This window comes from Bolinopsis microptera, chromosome 2 (assembly GCF_026151205.1).
Source record: "Bolinopsis microptera isolate Bmic1 chromosome 2, MBARI_Bmic_1.0, whole genome shotgun sequence".
In the NCBI taxonomy this organism is placed as follows: Eukaryota; Metazoa; Ctenophora; class Tentaculata; order Lobata; family Bolinopsidae; genus Bolinopsis; species Bolinopsis microptera.
In genome coordinates this window covers 15066257-15087216 of record NC_087073.1, presented here as the reverse complement: position 1 = coordinate 15087216, position 20960 = coordinate 15066257, and the positions used below count along the sequence as shown (strand labels likewise).

General features: G+C 37.6%; 1 protein-coding gene across 5 annotated transcripts in view; it reads left to right on the top strand.

Annotated features, from left to right (window-relative positions):
• The first annotated feature begins 4544 nt into the window (after positions 1-4544).
• LOC134826569 (uncharacterized) overlaps positions 4545-20960 on the top strand; it is a 33064-nt gene continuing 16648 nt past the window's right edge. For 4 of the 5 annotated variants that reach the window (XM_063838983.1, XM_063838985.1, XM_063838988.1 and 1 more), the window contains exons 1-12: positions 4545-4834; positions 8454-8539; positions 8648-8665; positions 9141-9235; positions 9970-10143; positions 10297-10454; positions 10748-10936; positions 13693-13852; positions 14522-14706; positions 14855-14987; positions 17614-17753; positions 18118-18250. In XM_063838983.1, coding sequence (XP_063695053.1) covers positions 4632-4834; positions 8454-8539; positions 8648-8665; positions 9141-9235; positions 9970-10143; positions 10297-10454; positions 10748-10936; positions 13693-13852; positions 14522-14706; positions 14855-14987; positions 17614-17753; positions 18118-18250 — 1674 coding nt within the window. In that variant the 5' untranslated portion in view covers positions 4545-4631. The remainder of the gene's footprint in view (positions 4835-8453; positions 8540-8647; positions 8666-9140; positions 9236-9969; positions 10144-10296; positions 10455-10747; positions 10937-13692; positions 13853-14521; positions 14707-14854; positions 14988-17613; positions 17754-18117; positions 18251-20960) is intronic. The other variant, XM_063838984.1, reaches the window with a different exon arrangement.

Below are 20960 nucleotides of genomic sequence, written 5' to 3'. Positions count from 1 at the left end.
CTCACTGTTCACGACGGTTTAGAGATGCTTAACTGTTTACCAAGCAACTTGGTACCTTAAATAATTGAAGTGGTGGAACAGTTGGCCAGTACAAAAGCGATCACCCAGTCTGCTAGTGCTGGACGCACTTTAAACTGTACTAAATCCTTGGCATAAAAGATAATTCTGTCCTTCATATCAAGAGTGCTATACTGCTAGCGCATAGCAATCCCGGTAAATAGCAGGTCACTATAATATTCAGAGAATACAGTCTGTTCGCTTCAAATACTGATATGACAGCTACAAACTGCTTTAACCTTCCTAACGGTACATGTCTTATACACTGCAATATTGGGCTGAAACTATGGCCCGATTATTATATATATGAGGGCTACTTTTATTGTTGATTGGGATCACTGACCGAAAAGTGCTATCTTACAGCTTATAGTTATTATTTGGTGGTTGGTCAAAGTAACGAATGCGATATTTGGGGAGCCTCGAGCGGGCAAAAGGTAATAAACTAACAATATAGCATTATCTCAGTTACGCATGAAATCTTTTGCCATAACGCATTTCATTTTTTTCAATTAACAAAATATTATATCAAAAGTCCATCAAAAGCTTAATACTACTTCCAACTTCTAGCGTTATAAACTTTACCTACAACCCAAACTAAAATGTACTGTGAGAATCTATACGAACCACGAAATAAACTGAAACAATTTATAATGCAAATTTTAATTTACGTGCAAACTGTAACTAAAACTAAATATTGACTAAACAATTTGGTGTATGCTTAAATAATCATTTAAGCATACACAAAATTATTTACCCAGAGAAAAACAATTTATTGCAGGAAAAGAAACAAACATTTTGTATTTATACGAGCGAAAAAAATTATGTTTGAAATTAACCATTAACGCCAACGGGTATAATTATCAGAGTATGCTTTTGCTTTAAAAATATATTGACGGATGTTACTCGTCTAAATTTCTTCGAAGTAGCGCGCGCCGCTTTCTTCTCGAAATGGCAAGTGATACGAAGTAGCGCGCGCCGGGCCAGATCATTAACAATGGTCAACAAAATATACCAATTGTCCGGTCTATAACTGCTCAAACATATTATATCACTATCAGTGTCCCTAGTTTCAATAGTTCACCGCATGGTGGTTTGCAGCTTTTGAGAAAGCTGTCTTTTCAAAGTTGTCAGCTTTGTTACTCCGCTGTTAAAATACTGAAATTATCTTTGTCAAAATCTGTTCACCAAAAACAATGCACCTGCAAACTACCCAGTTAAGACTTGCTACACGTTGTATACCTCTCGTGCACGCGATCAAAAGGGGTTGCAGCGTGTGTCAAGTTAAGACTGATATTTAAACCATACCCTGGATTGTTGAGAGATATTAACTTTAAGATTAGGATTTTGTCTCTCCCCTCATCAAAGCTCATGTAAATTCAAAACGTACAGATTAGCAGCTAAACCTACCAGGACGCGCGCCGGGTTGGACTCGTCGACGGTATATATGGAACGACGGTATATACAATATATGAAACGACGGTATATATGGAACAGATATTTTACGAGTATCTATATCACCCGTTAAACCATTGTTAATGATTTGGCCCGGCGCGCGCTACTTCGTAGCACTTGCCAACATTTCGAGAAGAAAGCGGCGCGCGCTACTTCGAAGAAATTTAGACGAGTAACATCCGTCAAAGTAACTGGCGAGCGTGCTAAATCACTAGTCTACAGTCGATCTTCGAGATTTTTCTAAAAGGGCCCTTGACATGGACAGTTGAAATATAAATATCCCTCATTCGATGTATTTTCAACGTTGTAGGTTTACAAACTACCCGCACGCCGAGTTGGACTCGTCGACGGTATATATGGAACAAATATTTTACGAATATCACCCGTTAATTTCAACGCTGATCGATTCCGAATCACCACATAACACTCCACATGACGTAAAGTTAAAATGCTCCCCTTATATAGTAGGGATAGCGAGATATCGGCAAAAAACTGTATCGATCACGTGATTGGTGATATGTTAGCTGGGGACCTCAGGCTGAATGACAGGCTAAGCTTTACTGGGCCGCGCTCAGCCTGTCATTCCGCCTAATCTCTATTATGTTAATGAACATAATAGCCTGGGGTCCCCAGGTAAGCTCTAGGCTGAGCGCGGAATGACAGGCTGAGCGCGGCCCATATGCCCAGTAATATATAGCACGTTATAATCCGTCAAACTTTGACAAAAGCCATAATTCACTTTGTCACAATTTTCTTGGTTAAATATTTCACGACTATTATATTATGAATTACCCGTCTATTTTACCTAACCATGTGCTTTCGCGCCACTGCTGCAAGCGCAAGGGCTCTGGATAGAGCAACCCGTTTATTATTGTATCACGTGGTGACCCCCACTAGCTGTCTGTATAGTAGAGTTTCTACGATACAGGGGGAGCCACGCACTCGTACGCGCAGCGGGTCATACAACGTATGAAAAGTCTATTATATGGTAAAAAGTTTTTATAAAATGTACTGAAATTTGTGCAATTTGAAGAATTAAGGTGCACACGCATTAAAAAATTAAGGTACACCGCTTGCTACACGTTGTACTTATATTATATAAGATATCTTTTATCTTAGAATCCCATCTTAGAAATATCTTGCGGCCGGCCAGTACAGGGGCCGCTGCGAGCTTCGCGCGCGAAAAGAGGTGTACAACGTGTGTAAAAACGCCGCGCAAATGCTGCACAATTATTATAAATCTAAAGTCGAGCGCTCATCTCAGTTAATTCATTCATGATGCACTACTGTTTATTGTTGTTGAGCTTGCGATCATGGTGTTAAGCAGTTTCACATATATTTTGGCGCGTTTTTGTTTGCTAGGAGTTTAATGCTTTGTGTGTGCTATTCAGTTTTGATAACTTTAAATGGGCTGTGAACAAAAAGGGGGTGATCAGTCATCAGTGTAACTTTCATAATATGTACATTTTGCTGCCTTCTCGCCTGTTTTTATCGGGATCTCTCTGTGATTTAACTAGAGAATTTGAAGCTTCTAATGCCCCCTAGAGAATGGACACACTCCCGACAAAACATCTCAAAGCATATGGTCCTTACTGTGGCATGCTCAGGAATTGTATCGTGTTTCAAATTCAGAACATGGACCTTTAGATCTGCTGGTTCGTCTGACGAGGATTGTTGAGGCCGAGCCACAATCCTCATCAGACTGTTGCTTACTGCTTAATGACACGTCTTTCGTTATATTTCAATAGCTCTATATTCTTTGAAGTGCCATTAATTCCTTATACTAATATGTATTATTTGGCATGAGCTGCTTGTTGTGCCATACTTTTGCTGTCATCTTGACACTTAAAAAAAGAATTCCAATGAGGGCATCATCTTCCCTTCCATTTCTTATCTTTTTCAAAACTCTGGAATCTGTCTGGTTGTCAAAATATTTACAAGTTTGTTAAGGAATCTTTTCTGGACTGCTCCCACTGAACTCACTGGAAAATCTGATGTATTTTTCCCTCTAATTTTCCCAGATATAATTGATTGCTTAGCTTGCTACATTTAACAAGATCTCTTTTCGACTTTAAACTAATATTTAGTATTAGGGTTTTTTAAGTTTAAAAAATCCATGTCTCGTAATACATAGCACGACATTCGACATTCATTAGTTGTGCTTCATTTATGATCATATTTTATTGTCATTATTCAATTCTGAAGACTTAGAGAAGATAAGGCATACCGCATATCTGAAAGTTTCACTACCAAACACAAATCAAACTAAGCTGTACATTCCACTGTCTGTAGCTGTTATGTGTTAGGTTAGTGTACAATATCAAATTGTCCTTTGAGTCACAGCTCACAATATAATTTGACCTCTGAAACAATACTCAGTGTAAGAACTAAAATTATTACTCAATGTGAACAGGGTGTTTTTATAGCAGCTCATTCAGAAACCATGAATCGTGAAATTTGGTACTGAATATACATAGCCACAAAATTAGAGCCATGATATCGTAATTATGTCATTCCATCCAGATTCCAGACAATACGGATAGAAAACAACGCTCTGTTTTTTAAATAGCTGAACCTTCACATTATAGCTTTAATTTATCTCAGTGTTTGTGTTGGTATATTGGAATGCTCATTCCATTATATCACCTAAGCAGTTCACATACTTGTATCAATTACATACCTGCTTGAGTCTGCATCAATTTGAAAATTACGTGATGTTATAATTCTCTCGTTGTTTTATGTCTAGGATCTACTCAGATTTTTCTATATAATCTTTTCTTACTTAATGTTTGTAATCTTGGTAACCAGGACTGCTCCATCCCGCATTAATTGAGCGTGATGAAATATTTGCCGAGATTACGTAATTTTGCAACCGATGGGCTACCTCATTGAACAATGTTTCTTTACATTGTCTCATTTTGCATCATCAAATTCGATGCTTGGCTATATAATTGTACAAAGAAATGACGTCTTCTCATTTACCGTAATGGTTATCCATTTAAAAATGTAATGACGATCTCACCGTGAGACTTGAATCTAACCAAAGTCTCTTTCTTTACAGCAAATAAATGTAACCTTTGTGTGGGAGCTCAAGAAATGAAAGTTCTTGAGGTGCTCGTGAAATGACTGAAAATGTAGAACCTCAAGTGAAGACAGCAGATGATATTGTACAATCCGAGGTGATTGGTACTGAAGACAGAGGAGAAGGAGAAGATGTCAGTAGTTTAATTGTGGATGGAGTAGAGAGTCACACTCTTGACACAGAGTTAAGTGATACCTCTAATGATATGGAGGATGTCATGTCTGCTTCCAGCCGAGCACGCAGGTTTGTTTCTAATATTTATTTGAAAGCTGAGTCTTTAGAAGTAGTTTCAGAGTTACACTCCTTTACTCCTTTTGAGGTCAAAACAAGAGGCAGTCAAGTAATATGGATTATGAAGAAGTTAATATTCATTATATTGTTAAATTTCTACGAATTCGCTCAGCTCATGGTGGTGTAATATGGTTGATGGCGACAGTATTAAAATGTTAACTTGTTTTCCAATTGGTGGAAATGTTCACCATATTTCTCTTACATTTCAACAAATAGTACTAGGTCCGAACGATAAGGCCCAATGCCGATTTGCTCAAAGTTCACTCTACAGTGACAGAAACTGTCACTTTAAGGAAATTATCACCAGGCCTCTCCCGGCACTATCTGAGTGCGTTAACGTGGGTAACGGTAGATTAGCCTGGGGAAGTCAATTACGCACTGCTCTTATGTTCGCTTATTTTATTCCCCCTAATGGAGACATGTACTCAGTACTGATGTACACCCGGATATGGGTTCATCGGTACAAAACCACTGGTCGAAAGTTTGGCTGAAATCTGAAAACTGGATTGCTCTAAATATAAATAAGCAACCACTTGTCTCAATTCTCTCTACACTAAACTATAAAATCTGGACTCTTCGTATTGAACACCAAACTTCCATTCAGAGAAGTCAGACCTAGAAGTATACCTAAATGTTACCTTAATGTTGGTAGGGGCTGTCACAAGACTAGGGTATCGTACGTGATTTATTCGTTCTCATGTCAGCCTAAATCTTATCTGTACCGAGCAAACCTAATGTCCATCTATTTTCGCACACCTGCTGCAGCCAGAGTGCTACTCCGAACGCGTACATCACTACACCACCCCCTACTGGCTACTGGCTACTACTATAGAAGTTCTATAACTCCCTAAATCTGGTACAGCGTGAAACTATTAAACTGGAGCACTGTGCCGGCACGTAAACTTCGCACTGGTTTAATGTACAGGGGAATCATGTGTACTTGTGTATATAACCATTGTAATTAAAGAATCAGCACTAGTTACAACTTAGGCTGACTCACTCTTATGGTTTGATCGGCTACCACCCGTCGCCTGGTTAATACTTGAAACTCTATGTCTTTGGTCTTCTAAATTTTGTTAGGTCATTTTCATTCGGACGTAAGTTCTGGATGTAGTAACTCTGAAGGTCCTAGGTAACTTCGTTCTATTGGGGAAATTACAAAATTACAATGTAACACCTTCATGATTTATCGATACTTGCACTGGAGTAGCTTTGTGAGTGACAATTATTGGCATTGACAACTCAAATGATAAATTACGACTAGGTATTATCCTCTAACCTATTAACTACAAATATAAATGGCAAAAGTGGTACTGATTATTATATTTATTGTAATACTGGATAATATAGAGTGTTACTCGTGAATTATAAATGTTTTCTAAACCTCACTGGTTGAAATGTTTACATACGCACAGGGTCTCGGGTCTTATCCGATAACGGCTCAAATTATTGAAATAGGCATATAATATGACCTCAATGTAGGAAGTTCTCAAATTTCACGCTCTCTTTTTATCTAATGTTTGTGAGGTTTTAAGCATAAAGTTAAAACTAGTAAACTCTCATATTTAATGAGCCCATATGATCAGGGACAAAAGGATTTCGCGATTATTTTGGCCAAATTTCGCGGTACCGCGAAATTTAACAGGCTATACATTAAACTATACATAAAATTTGTCGCGGAGAATGGGAAATTTCGCGATTTCGTACATGCCGCGAAATCCTTTTGTCCCTGCATATGATATTCCCAAATTATTAATGAGTTCTGCTCACTTCCTTATTAATCACGCTTGTAGCTGGGGTTTAATTTTAGACGTGTTGATGAGGTGTCGTTTATCGTTTTCGTGGTGGCGTGTCGCCCGTGTGAGACCCACGTGCCGTGTGAGAGGTGCCGTATGCTGTCGTGTGAGAGGTGCCGTACGGTGTCGTGTGTACCCCAAAAATCTGTAGGTACAATATCCGTTTTGAGCTGATGAAGGGATTTGCACCATATGTTACTCACATTTTATGGGATCAGATTACAAGATGTAGCCTGTACGTGACCAGAGGCTCGGTTTAGCTTTTAGGGCACTGTGAACTTATACTATTGTGGGACACACTTCACAAGTACAGTGAGCTTCATTTAAGTCAAGATGTTTAATATTAATCCGAGTATTTGCAGTAAATTAAACCCTCCTACGCATTTCGGAACAATTTCTGGAGCCCTTTTTCTAATCGCCTTCACAGAGTAAGTTAACACTTAACCACTCTAGTATCGCATACGATTTATCGCATATTAATTCAAGTTGTATGGCTTTACAACTCTTTGAAGAAAAATTAAACTGTTTAAAATATTTCGAGTTAGGTAACCAGATTCCTATCGAAGACGTATTCGCATTCTTCATGTTTGAGAATAGGGCGCAACTTAAAACTTTGACTATATTTTACATATCTCTGATGAACATATTATCATGCTTTCAAGGTGTAGGATAGATCGTTAGATGGCAGTGTTGTGGTACGAGAAGTGAAGTGCGATTATTCTTCCGACTTATATCCAATAACAGTTGAATGACAGGCGGGGAGGTTGTTCTTATTGTAACTGTAAACTTCTCTGGTGGACTTGGTAAGACAGCTCTAGTTACATACACTATACACACAATGGCTTAACGAGCGTACCACTACATTGGGGGCAGGGCAACATCTTTGGGAGATGAGGTTAACAATTTATTAAGTTAGGCTGCTAAGTGCTCACACATCACTTTTGGATTATGATTTGTTCAACATTTAGAAGTATTCTTATCATCGAAACCTCTCTAAAAAGTCTGGCATATGTTGAAGAGAATATAAACCCTTCTAAAAGAAGGTGTTCACGGAGCAGACAGGAGCCTGAGGGAAGTCTGTAAAATGTTTAATCGGATTAATATCGACTGATAAATGTTAGTTTAACAGTTTAGTGCTGTTAACACGAGTGAATCTTGATTTTCTTACTTAAAGTTCAAGTTCAGCAGATGATGCTGTGTCACGTGTCTACTTCAGAGCACAAACAAAACTTCACAGCTGATATTTAACAAAATTTCCTTTATGCCACAATAAATGTCTGCAGTAAGTGTTGGTAGTCGTTGCTAATTGTCTTGCAATAAAGAAACTGTCATTGCAGCGTACCCAATAAGTATCCAATATTCCGACCGTCGAATATCAAACTTTAACTCGGCATTGTTAATGTTCGTTAACTTTTATCGCGAATATTCCGACCATTATTTTACGGTTTACCCACATTTTATTGGTTTCAGGGATTGGAGGAATTGCTCATTGTTATTGTTTGTGAAATCATCGAAAGCGGGGATTGAAATTCGGACATGCTTGCTGGTTTTCTTACAATAGCGCAGTGCAAACTTCAATTTTTCAGCAGCCACTGCAACAGTTCTGGACGCGCGCGCACAAAGGAGCGCTTTTTTGAAACAGTTCGATATGATGCAACATAATACATAGGCCAAAGCTATAGCGATACCCTAATTTTAATTTGGTTAGTGATTACTCTAATCGGTACTGATTCTGAGTTTGAAATGTATCCTAACCTGATCAAAAACTGTTTCAGCCATAGTGTCGAGAGCATACTCACCGCCAAAAGTTTTGCTAGGAACATCCCTGGACTAGTTCAAAGTTTATCGGACCAGGAAAAGAGTAAGTTAAAACTTGTTGAACTTATTTTAAAAATACAAAATATTCCGACTGCTTCATAATAAACTTTTTAAAAGTCTAATTTTTCACTAACCATTGCTATTTCTCTAGTTTTACCTCCATATGTCAGTAAGTAAATGAGCGTGCTTTTTGTTCGTAAGTGATTTTTATGTCAAGATCAATGACAGTACCGACATACTGATAACATCGTGCCATTTCTGTATGAAAGATGCTTCTGGCATGAGATTCTGTCTTAACCCCTTATTTCTCTTGTAAAATCACATTTGATCCCAAGTAACAGTTTCACATTGAGTAGGCATGATTCCTTATCTATCAAACTTAGTTTAAAAAGGCAGCTGCTTTAAAGGAAATATTATACAAATAATCACAATTAAAATGTGTAGAGAATCTCTTTAAATTGCTGCAGGAGCCACGCATGTAAGAAGCGAAGTTCAAAGTCTTATGCACTGTAGCTCTATCAGATTCAATTCACTGTGATCAAAGCTGTGCTTCGTATAGTAGCCAGACGTGTGTTGCTGAGGGGCCGCAGAAAGTTTGTAAAAGCTTCTCGATGAATCTGCAACTAAACTATTTTCAACTGCAGGTCTGATCAAGTGTATTACTCAACGTATTCTGGATGAAGTCATGCCACATCCCTCCGCTCAGAGACCAGCTTACCTTGAACATTCCATTCAATTGGTAAGTTTTCTGCTTTTTTCTGATGTTTTTCACTTCTGTTGGATCTTAGTCTGATCCCACTTTTCTGTTTTCATCATACAGCTTCTATAGCTTTAATCATTTTTTGAGACAACTTTTATTTCCATTTATAGTCATTTTAGTCATGTTCAATAACATTCTGTTTTCGCTCTACCTACATAATTTCTGTTCAATTGTCTTCCGAGATGCGATCAGCGCAATTAAAATAGTTCACGACGGTGTATAGCGGTAAATACTATACAAGGATATTTGCATTTCGCACCAACTAAGCAGAGATTATTTATAGACTTCATACTAATCGCTAGCTATCAATACTTATTTGGGCTAAATATACTCTGATGATCGGTACATTTAATGCACTCCGTAACGGCTATCGCTGATTAGAGTCAGTTCAGCATGGCTGGTGAAATGACATAATTGTCAGGAGTGTTCAGAACGGTCATGCCAAGAATGTTAGGATTATTTAGTTTGTTTACACAAAGTTTAGATCTGTAAACAAAAACAGTTATGTAGCTCATATATCAGCTATCTGGTTTGAAACTGTTAATTAATAATGGTAACTGGCATGTGAACCAGTAGGCCTGAAAGTCAATATATGATCAGTAGAAGATATATCAGAATAAAATGAATATTTAACTGGTTAGATTTTGCTCAACTTGTACAATGTACACAGACAAGATTCAACTGGTACACACCTTTAACCACCACCTCTTCAGGTGGTACCTGGAGCAGTGAAGTCGTCCGAGAGCAAGAAGAGGTACATGGTGATCATGGTAGGTGCTCATCTTGACCCGGGTTACGGGGAGGACGTACGTGAGCACGCCATCTTAGGGATCAACATCGGCAATAATCTGCCGGAGAACGTTACTGCTTGTCCCAACCATCGAGAGGTGTGTTCCGTGACTAGCATTTTATAATTTATATTCTATCAAACATTATTTTTTTAGTGAAAGCAAACAAATTGTACATTGAATGTACTTGTATCTAGAATCTAGATGCGTCCTATGTTATTCAATAATATTGATATTATTGCATACTTTCAGTCACCTTCTGGATGTCAAGGAGATATAACAGTCGCCATGGCACTGCCAGTTACTAAAGGAATGTCTATAGAGATGGATGGTGATGGTGGCATCAAGATCAGATCCGCTCAGAATCATGGCCAGTATATTTTCAAGCCTGTCAACTTGCAAGCTTTATGGTAAGTATTTGGACAAATAAAGCTTCTTAAAATTGTCTCCTTTCCTTTTTAATCGGCAACACTATCAAATTGCGATTGAACTTCAATTGAAAGAACCACTATTCAAAAAGTCCCCCCACTCAGAGCACCCAATTCAGTGCTCTGAACCACTAAACTATACCTACTACTATAATATACTGTAGTACTGTACTGCTGTAGGACTATTAACTATCTGTTTATTATAGTCCTACTATATTAATACTCTTACTACTATATTCTATAATACCATGATGACACGTGTGTAATGTTCGCAGGGTAGCCTACTCCTACCTGAACCCTGACATAGAGAACGCCCGGAGACACAACTTCTTCCCGGGCAGCAGGAACCACCACACCTGGGCAGGATGTTACACCGCTAAAGTACCTGATTATCTGGAAACTGAGGACGACTGGGAGGACAACTCACTCATCGAGAGCCAAGTCGCTAAACATGATTTTAAAGAGTAAGTATTGAGAGCCAAGTCACTAAACATGATTTTAAAGAGCCAGTATTGAGTACCAAGTCGCTAAACATGATTTAAAGAGTCAGTATTGAAGCCGTATGAAACAGCTTCCTTTATTTCATCATCTCAATCGAATATCTTTTCCCCATATCTACTTTACTTATTCCTACTACTTCCTACTCTGAGTGCTTGATCATGAGACCTTGCTTAAGAAGCTTGACCATTATGGGATCAGGGGAGTCGCGCACGAATGGTTTAGATCTTACCTTTGTAATCGATCTCAATACGTAACTTTAAACGGAACTTGCTCTTCTAGCATGCCCATAGTTTACGGCGTACCTCAGGGGAGCATTCTAGGACCTCTCTTATTTGTAATTTATATAAACGACCTACCTGGAATTAGTGATTTTGCAAAGTTCATCCTTTATGCCGACGACGCAAACATATTAATTAGTGGAACCACCCTAGAAGAAATACAATTAAAAGCTAATCAGCTAATTTCACGTCTTGTAGATTGGGTAGGTGCTAATGGGCTATCTTTAAATGTAAAAAAGACGTGTTACATGATTTTCACTAGAAAAAGAATCGACTTCAGCGGCTTTAATTTGTCCATTGACAACACTGTAATCGAACGTAAGACTGAAGCAAGATTTTTAGGAGTGATCCTAGACGAAAAGCTCACTTGGCAAAAACACATTACGGCAGTTAGAATAAAGATGGGTCGCTACCTCGGAGTTATGTATAAGCTAAAGCACCTTCTACCTATCAAAGCCCGCCTAAACATTTTCCAAAGCCTTATCCAATCCCATCTAAATTTCTGCTCTTTAGTGTGGGGATTTGCCTCAAAATGTCACATTGAATCTCTGTTCACCAAGCAAAAGCAGGGAATTAGAGCTGTTATGTCAGGATATGTAAATTATAGATATAAAGACGGCAATCCCCCGGAGCACACAAAAAGTGCGTTTAGATTGCATAATATCCTAACAGTCCATAGCGTCATTGTAAAAAACGCTCTTATTCTACTACACAAAGTAAGGAACATGCCAAGCCTTCTCCCTAAATCCATCAAAGAACTTTTCCCTCACGATATTCCCACCTATAATTCCACATACGAACATAACCTTTCTTGGTTCACAACTTACAACGGCCCAACATTTAGAAATATTCTTTTCTTCAAAGGACCCATGCTCTCTATTACAAAACAAAGTAAGGATATAACTATTCCAAGTTCTACCTTTTCGATTGAAATCTTTAAAAATTCAGCTAAGCGCGAACTCCTCAAGCTGCAAAGCTCAGGAGACGATGAAAATTGGCCAAATTTCTTACTTTATAGTATACCTGGGCTAAGAAAGTCTCAAAGAGAAGGGCGCTCGCAAATAGACTACAGCACCGAGTTAGTAAGCGACAACGCGTAAAGAAAGATCACTCGCGACAAATGACTATGATCTTTTATCAACAACATATCATTTTAATTTCACTGCCATTATCTCATTATGCAATGCCGAATTTACATCTGCCGCGCAAAACTTTTTATCTATTATTATTAAATAGTAATTAGCATGTTCACAAATTGCGACTTCAACCAGTTTTGCAGACCGTTAGTTATATAGTACTTTTAGTAGGGCATTTATTTTAATATATTTTATTTTACATTATTATATTTTAGTGTGACTTCTATAATTTCATTTATGTAATAACCATTGATTAATAAATTGCGGCACACGCCAACCTCCACCGTGGGGTTTCAAAACAAAACAAAACAAAAAAGTGGGTAACAAATAATATGGGCGGTGAGAAGAGGGAGAGAGGAGGCAGGTGTCTTATGTAAGATTTAACGTGTCATAAATATGTGTGTCTATTAAACACGCGTGTTTAAATGGTTAAACGTACATTTAAATTAGAGGTATCTTTAAAATTAGGGTCCTTTGTATTTTGTTAAAGTTATACCCTTGTTGTTGTGTAACATGTATGAGGGGTAAAATAAGGGATATCATGAGGACGGTGTATGTTGAAATAATCACTAATCTCACGTTTTAGAGGTACTGACCACATGACCAAATTGAAGGGTCCTTTTGTAGCCTTTGGAGCCCATACCAAACCCTCAGGGACATTTAATATATAAATAAGTTTAGTGGGAATACATATCTTGGAACGGTATAAATTACACTATTTCAATGTTCACTGTTTACACGACCACGTTGAAAAGGTATTTGCAAGCAGAAACCACTGTTTACACTCGCCTTGCCAAGTGTGTGTTTCCCGCAATGTTCATTGTTCATGCCTTATACACTGTATGCCGGTGTGCGTGGTGTGTGTAGTGTACATGCGTGGTTTGCTAATGGTGGTAGTGGAAGTGGAGATAGTGATTAGTGAACATGGTGCTAATGTGCATCATAGGAAGACCTACGTGACTCTACACTATACAGTGTATGTAATGTACAATGTACAATGTACAGTATACATCCCCACGTGTAAGCTAAGATACTGTCTGCACACAGTGTAATGTGTATGTATATTTGTACACACTACACAGTATACTGTACTGTACACACGGAAGTAAAATTTACATATGACTGAATTTATAACATATTTATTTTATTTTAACTAAGTAGTCACGAGAATTCTCATTGTAATATTATACAAGGCCAGGGTATACATTGTGGGGAATTTGGGGATTATGTTTCAGCAGTCAGCGGAATAATTTCTCTGAACCGTTAAGAAAAACTCCTATATTGTAAATTACCTGGCTGTTTCAGTGATAAGATAAAGAGGATTATGGAGAAGATCCTGTTCCGAATGAGAGAGATAATAATGACGATAGATCTTGATAATGCGAGCTGCCTGGAAATCCGTAAACAGCTGGAGTCCGACTTTAATGTTAATCTCACTCCCTACAAACGCTTTATAGATGAGCAGGTTTATTTTAATCATTATATAATATAATAGTATATTATAGTAATAATATCAAGAGTTTAAATTCCCAAATAGTCAGACTGAGCAGGTTGAGCTGTAGTAAAACACAGTACTGAGGTGTTAAAACAGTTTCATTACTATCTTCAGTAACATCCTGAATCAGAAACTCGGTTAATATCAGTTCCTACAAAGTGTAACATTGGAAATGAAATGACACAACTAAAAACGATACCTATGAATATTTTTAAAAACATAACTTTTGTGCCCCAATGCAATGGAAAACCTTTAAGATAAATCCAATAATGGAATCCCAAATAGTAATAATATATAATACATTGGTATTTCATCTTTACAGGCCTAAGTTTTTTGGCGTTATATTTAAGTTGATTTTTAATTCCATAATATTAAAAATATTGCAATGTGTAAAAATATTGGTTTCAGAGGATCCTTTGATATTATTCAAGAATCAAAGAGAACAATATTAGTCCCACATAATATTATTCATAAATTTCTTATGTTATATCGAATAATGATACCTTATTAGGACACAACCTAATGTTACCTTATTAGGACACAACCTAATTCAGTTACATAGAACACAGATCCTGTCAAGATAACTTAATCCACTTTACACCGTTCACTAAAAAGATATTCAGTATCGGGTGCCCTCAGATTGTGAAAGTGTTCGGCCAATCGACGGAGAGTCCGAGCAAGATATTTGACTACCTGTACCTGGGTAACGAATGGAATGCCAGTCACTTGACACAGCTCAAGCAGTACGGAGTCACCCATGTTCTGAACGTTACCATGGAGATTGCTAACTTCTTCAGTCATGAATTTGTTTATAAAACTATCAGGTGTGTGCCACTCATAATTTCTTGTGTGATTCCTAGAATCAGACTCTTGACCATATCCACTTGCCGGCATCTTCTTGCAGGTTAAATTGTCTTTTACTTATTATAATATCTTTAGTATTTTCCTTTTCATCAAACTTATAACTCCCAGGATAAAGGACGAGGAAGCTAGTTACTTACAGCAGTATTGGGACGACACCTACAACTTCATCAAAGACGCTAAGAGGCAGAACAAGAAAGTATTCGTGCACTGCCGGATGGGGGTCAGCAGATCAGCCTCCTGTGTGAGTTTTAATTATTAAATAAACCTGTTACTTTAAGGGGGCCGGGGGGGGGGGGGGGTCTTCATCAAAATTCTCTCGAAATTGATTTTATAGTTGTTTCTGATAGAGGGGAGTGATATCTATCAGCTGCTTTTGGTCCCATGGAAAAATATTGTTCCTAGCCAAAATTATCGCCAGTCAAAGGTCAGCGCTCATGTGTAATTGTATTGCGCGAGCGATTTTCAATCGCGCGCCCTGAAAATCGAGTCTAAAAATCTATCTTCTCCTACATTTTTTGAGCAATCACCCTGAAACTTTCAGGGGGGGGAATGCAACGTCAATTAATGTCCGTATTCCATAAAAACCCCAAACTGACATTGACATTGATTGACATTAATTGACATTAATTGACATTAATTGACATTAATTGACATTAATTGACATTAATTGACATTAATTGACATTAATTGACATTAATTGACATAAATATGTCATGAAATTTGAGATTATCATTATTCGATAAATATTCAAGATATTCACGTCTATGTAAGTTAGACCGGTTCAAAAAAACAAAATGTCCTTGAATAATTATGAGTATGTTCTTATCTGTTGATCCTTAGGTTCAAAGACCACCAAAAAAGATTTCAGCTTCGAACTCTTCCATCTTCGATCCCCACCGGCCACGCCCATATTTTATTGGTTTCTTATACAGGTAAAATATCTAGAATCGGCTTTTTTAGTATGAAGGAGTAATGTTAGCTGTTTAAGATTCGTTATTCAAATATAAATGTCATGAAGGCATTTCGTTTAATGTGGGTTTTAAGTTCTGATGATGTTGAGAACCACGCCCTTGGATGGCCACGCCCATTTAAGGGGGCCGGGGGGGGGTCTTCATCAAAATTCTCTCGAAATCGACTTTATAGTTGTTTCTGATAGAAGGGAGTGATATCTATCAGCTGCTTTTGGTCCCATGGAAAAATATTGTTCCTAGCCGAAATTATCGCTGGTCAAAGGTCAGCGCTTATATGTAATTGTACTGCGCGAGCGATTTTCAATCGCGCGTTCTGAAAATCGAGTCTAAAAATCTATCTTCTCCTACATTTTTTGAGCAATCACCCTCAAACTTTCAGGATATGTTCTTTGGATCAGTAAGAAGAGAACTCTAGAGCCAGAATTTTGAGATAGGCCTTTAAAGATTTTTAATCCGATTTTGAAATTCTTGGACCTCTAAAAATTAAGGTCCAAGAATTTCAAAATCGAATTAAAAATCTTTAAAGGCCTATCTCAAAATTCTGGCTCTAGAGTTCTCTTCTTACTGATCCTAAGAACATATCCTGAAAGTTTGAGGGTGATTGCTCAAAAAATGTAGGAGAAGATAGATTTTTAGACTCGATTTTCAGAACGCGCAATTGAAAATCGCTCGCGCAATACAATTACACATAAGCGCTGACCTTTGACCAGCGATAATTTCGGCTAGGAACAATATTTTTCCATGGGACCAAAAGCAGCTGAAAGATATCACTCCCCTCTATCAGAAACAACTATAAAGTCGATTTCGAGAGAATTTTGATGAAGACCCCCCCCCGGCCCCCTTAAGAAAATTAAATTTCGGGAAACCGTATTATTTTAGTTTTATTGTTTAATGATCTGAATTTTTTCACATTTCACATTTCCATATGTGATAGTAGTGAATAAATTGATGATATAAACGTTCTAAAGTGCTAAAAATATGGTAGAACTACATAATCTCTGGTCGAAAAATATCGTGTCAATTAATGTCAGTATTCCAAAATTTTGCAAAACTGACATTGACATTAATTGACATTAATTGACATTAATTGACATTAATTGATATTAATTGACGTTGCATTCCCCCCCTTTCAGGATATGTTCTAGGGATCATTTAGAAGATATCTGTCGAGCCGAATTTTGAGATAGGCCTTAGAAGATTTTTTATTCAATTTTGAAAATCTTGGACCTGGAAAAATCGTAAAAAAATGAGGTCCAAGATTTTCAAAATTGAATAAAAAATCTTCTAAGGCCTATCTCAAAATTCGGCTCGACAGATATCTTCTAAATGATCCATAGAACATATCCTGAAAGTTTTAGGGTGATTGCTCAAAAAATGTAGGAGAAGATAGATTTTTAGACTCGATTTTCAGGGCGCGCGATTGAAAATCGCTCGCGCAATACAATTACACATAAGCGCTGACCTTTGACTGGCGATAATTTTGGCTAGGAACAATATTTTTCCATGGGACCAAAAGCAGCTGATAGATATCACTCCCCTCTATCAGAAACAACTATAAAATCAATTTCGAGAGAATTTTGATGAAGACCCCCCCCCCCGGCCCCCTTAATTGTTAATTAATTATTAAATACGCTGTTACTTTAATTGTTACTTGGAGAAGTTTCAATTTGAAACACCGACTACATAACATTATTCCACTTTACACCGCGACCGGTAACATATTGTATTATAACTTTAACATTGTACTAATTTAATTTTATCTTTATTAACGCCTACCACATTATCTTGTCTGTTTTCCCAGTTTTAGATTTACTCTATAATATTTAATTTCCTTAATATATTAAGTGACATCCTTTGTTACTTGGGTACATCAACACTGACGAAAACGTATTTCAGGTTATCGCATACATTATGAAGGAGTATTCAATGAACATATCAGTCGCCCAAGAGTATGTTAAAAAGATACGCTCTTGTATCAATCCAAATCCCGGATTCGCGAACCAGCTCGAAGAATATAACGGGATTCTTGAGGCTAGGTACTTAAACACATCTTCAAAGTGTACTTAAACACATCTTCAAAGTGTATTCGAGAACGTTACGCTGATAAACCACATAATATTCACCTCATGCATGACATTTCAATGTGTGAGAAGAGAAACAGCTAAATTATTACCCGCAACAAAATTTGTGATACATTCATAACACCGTATTATACAATTGAAATAATGAATACTAGAGCGAATTTACCCTTTTTGAAATTAAATTAAACTTTGCACATCCAAAAATCTATGTCACGTCCCTTGCCTGCTCTGGTGCCCTACAACTAGCTGCCACGTGACTCACCACGTGACTCACCACGTGACTCACCACGTGACTCACCATGTGACTCACCACTCCCAGGTACAACAACACATACGGTATTCACGCCAGGAGGATGACCCGCTGTCCCCAAATACCCGAGCAGAAGCTCATAACGGAGCGCTGGTTGAAAGAGTACGGACAGCAGGATGATGAGAAAGTGTCAACTGGACCCGTGAGTTCCCTTTTTGTATTTATTGTTAATGTCTGAGAAAATGGGGGTAATTTCCTTATGATAACGTATTTTAATTCTAAATAGGGGGGGGGGGGGGGGGGGCAACCATATTAAAGTATATTAAAGTATATCCCCGGGTCAAAATCGGAAAAAATCCTACATTTTAATATACTTTAATATGTAACCTACAATTAGAAGATTTATATTCTTCATTAAGATTTACATGATGAACTATATTTTTCACTCAGATTCGCAAGATAAGCCTGTTTTAGGACTAGTACATGAATTTCCATCCAGATTGGTCAAAAATTGGCTGAGCTATGAGCTTAAAAAAATATGCCCAAATTCGCTTTTGCCCAAATTCGATAAAATTTCAATATTTTTTAATGAGACTAACTCTATGTGAAAGATATAACTCAGTGTTTGTTGAATATAGTGGATACTAAGTAAAAAGACCTCCATGAACAAAATTGGGAAAATTGCACATAATATCTCGGTTCGGAATACTAGCCAAAATGACTTCATTAAAATTGAAATAACTCTATCACTTTTCAATATTTTTTCAAGAACTTTTTGGAATCGATTAAGAATTGCATTTCAAGCTTATTTTGGGCAACAATTTTTGATGTAGGCTTCCAAGGAGATAGGGATATATTAAAGTATATTGTAGGTATATTAAAGTATATTAAAGTATATCCCCGGGTCAAAATCGGGAAAAATCCTACATTTTAATAATATGCTTTAATATGGTTGCCCCCCCCCCCCCCCCAAATAGTATTCGTCATAGTAGACAGCAGAGGGGACCTCGTGCAATAACAAGCCACGTGAAGAATTCTTCAACCTTTTCCCTCTGTTTGGGTCCATGAATAAGTGGCTGCAAAATGTCTTCATATGAAATTTTACAGATTTTATCTTGGAAAAGGTCAATCGTTGATGCAGTGTCAAATTGCCTCTTGTGCCGTTTAAGTTTCTCGTTGGATTTTCTAAACTTCGTCTAGTCTAGAGGGCAATTATCCGCACATATTCCAGACACTCTGATAATTTTGTAGATCAGATCTTGCTGCTCCGGTTCGATCAGAAGCTTCATGAAGCGGCAGGAGGTAGTTTCTTCACGAACACCCAGCGCGCAGGATAGTTCAGCCACATTGTCCATAAATATACCTGTGAGATATCTTGAGTATTCACCACAGCATACCAACAGTTTCATGTCATGTTTCAGCTTTTCTCCCAAACACAAGGACATTTCTCTTCTTTTTGTTGGTGATTTATAGTGGAACCACTCTCTGGTTTCCGTGATGTTTATGTTTGCCAGTCTAGAGTAGGTTTCTTTAGAATAGCCACACATCCCAGCAGCAATAAACCTATACACCTGAACGTAATACTTGTTAGTTCGTAATGCACGAATTAAGTTAGGCTAAATTAAGGAGTTATGTTAAATTCTAGTAAAATTAAGGGGACTCGAATACACAGACTCAATAACAGTGCACGATTTAATTAAATAATCAGTTTTGTAAAAATATTCATAACTGTAACAGTGTAACGGTAAATCAATTACCCTTCTGAAGAAGCCAGCATGTGAGTGGGTATATGTTTCCTTTGAGTCCACCGGACTGTCAAGCCAGTTTTTGTCACCAGTACAAAGGAAGGCTTTCACTAATCTCACCGTCATGTCTAAGTCCATTATTTGATCGTTACGAGACCCGTACCTGTAAAGTTTGCTTCGTAAAATGCCCTTATACTCACTTTAATCATTATTTAAGAGTCCTTTGTTGCATCTACTATAAACTATCTAAATCAAAATCCTTTTTCCATTAAAATTTAGATCCCTCTCAAATTGTGTCAAATTATTTACTCCTATCTAAAATCTATTTACCTGGTGGCGCAATATGGCAGAAAGAGTGAGGCGAACAAGATAAATGAGCAACGTCGCATAGTGGTGTGGGTCTCCAAATGAGAGATGATTTTACTGCCACTGCCACTTCTATATTTTCAGTCCTGTAGATTACATTTATTTATCAATATCTGTATATATGTTACTGTTGCAAATATATATTTTACCACCACAGATCATGCTATATTCTGGTGGCCAGGTGTCTTGTGGGTACCGGTACAAATTGTCGAAAATGTATTATTATAAATCGCTTCCTCTATCATAGGGGTCGTTTACATATTACGTGATAAATATTTCAGAAATATTTACCCCCTCCCCCCTCCGTAATTTACCGTAATCAAGACCCACCCCGGCCCCTCCTCCTGACAGCAAAATTACGTAATCATGGCCTGACCCCCCCTCCCCTCTTTTTGACTTTTTTCCCTGGAAAAAACTTTTCTCTACGTTTTATGCTACCCTGATCATTATGAGCCGAAAGCATTGTTATGATATCCGGCCAAGCACCTTCCCAACTACTTACTTTAGCAGCCGGATACCCGATCCATTCCTAAATTTTATCATAATTATCAGAGTGAAATTGAGTGGAATTTGAATTAAAATATTGTCAAATTGTTATTATTCTAGAGGGTAAAAAAGATTTCGTAATCAACAACCAAATCCCCCCAACCCCCCACCGTACAATCATTTTGGAACTATACTTGGGAACTAAACCCCCTCCCCCATCCGCTGATTACGTAATATGTGAACGACCCCTAAATAAAAAATAACAAAAATAAAATATTAATCAGGAATCGACCGGGACATGATTTCAGGCCTGAC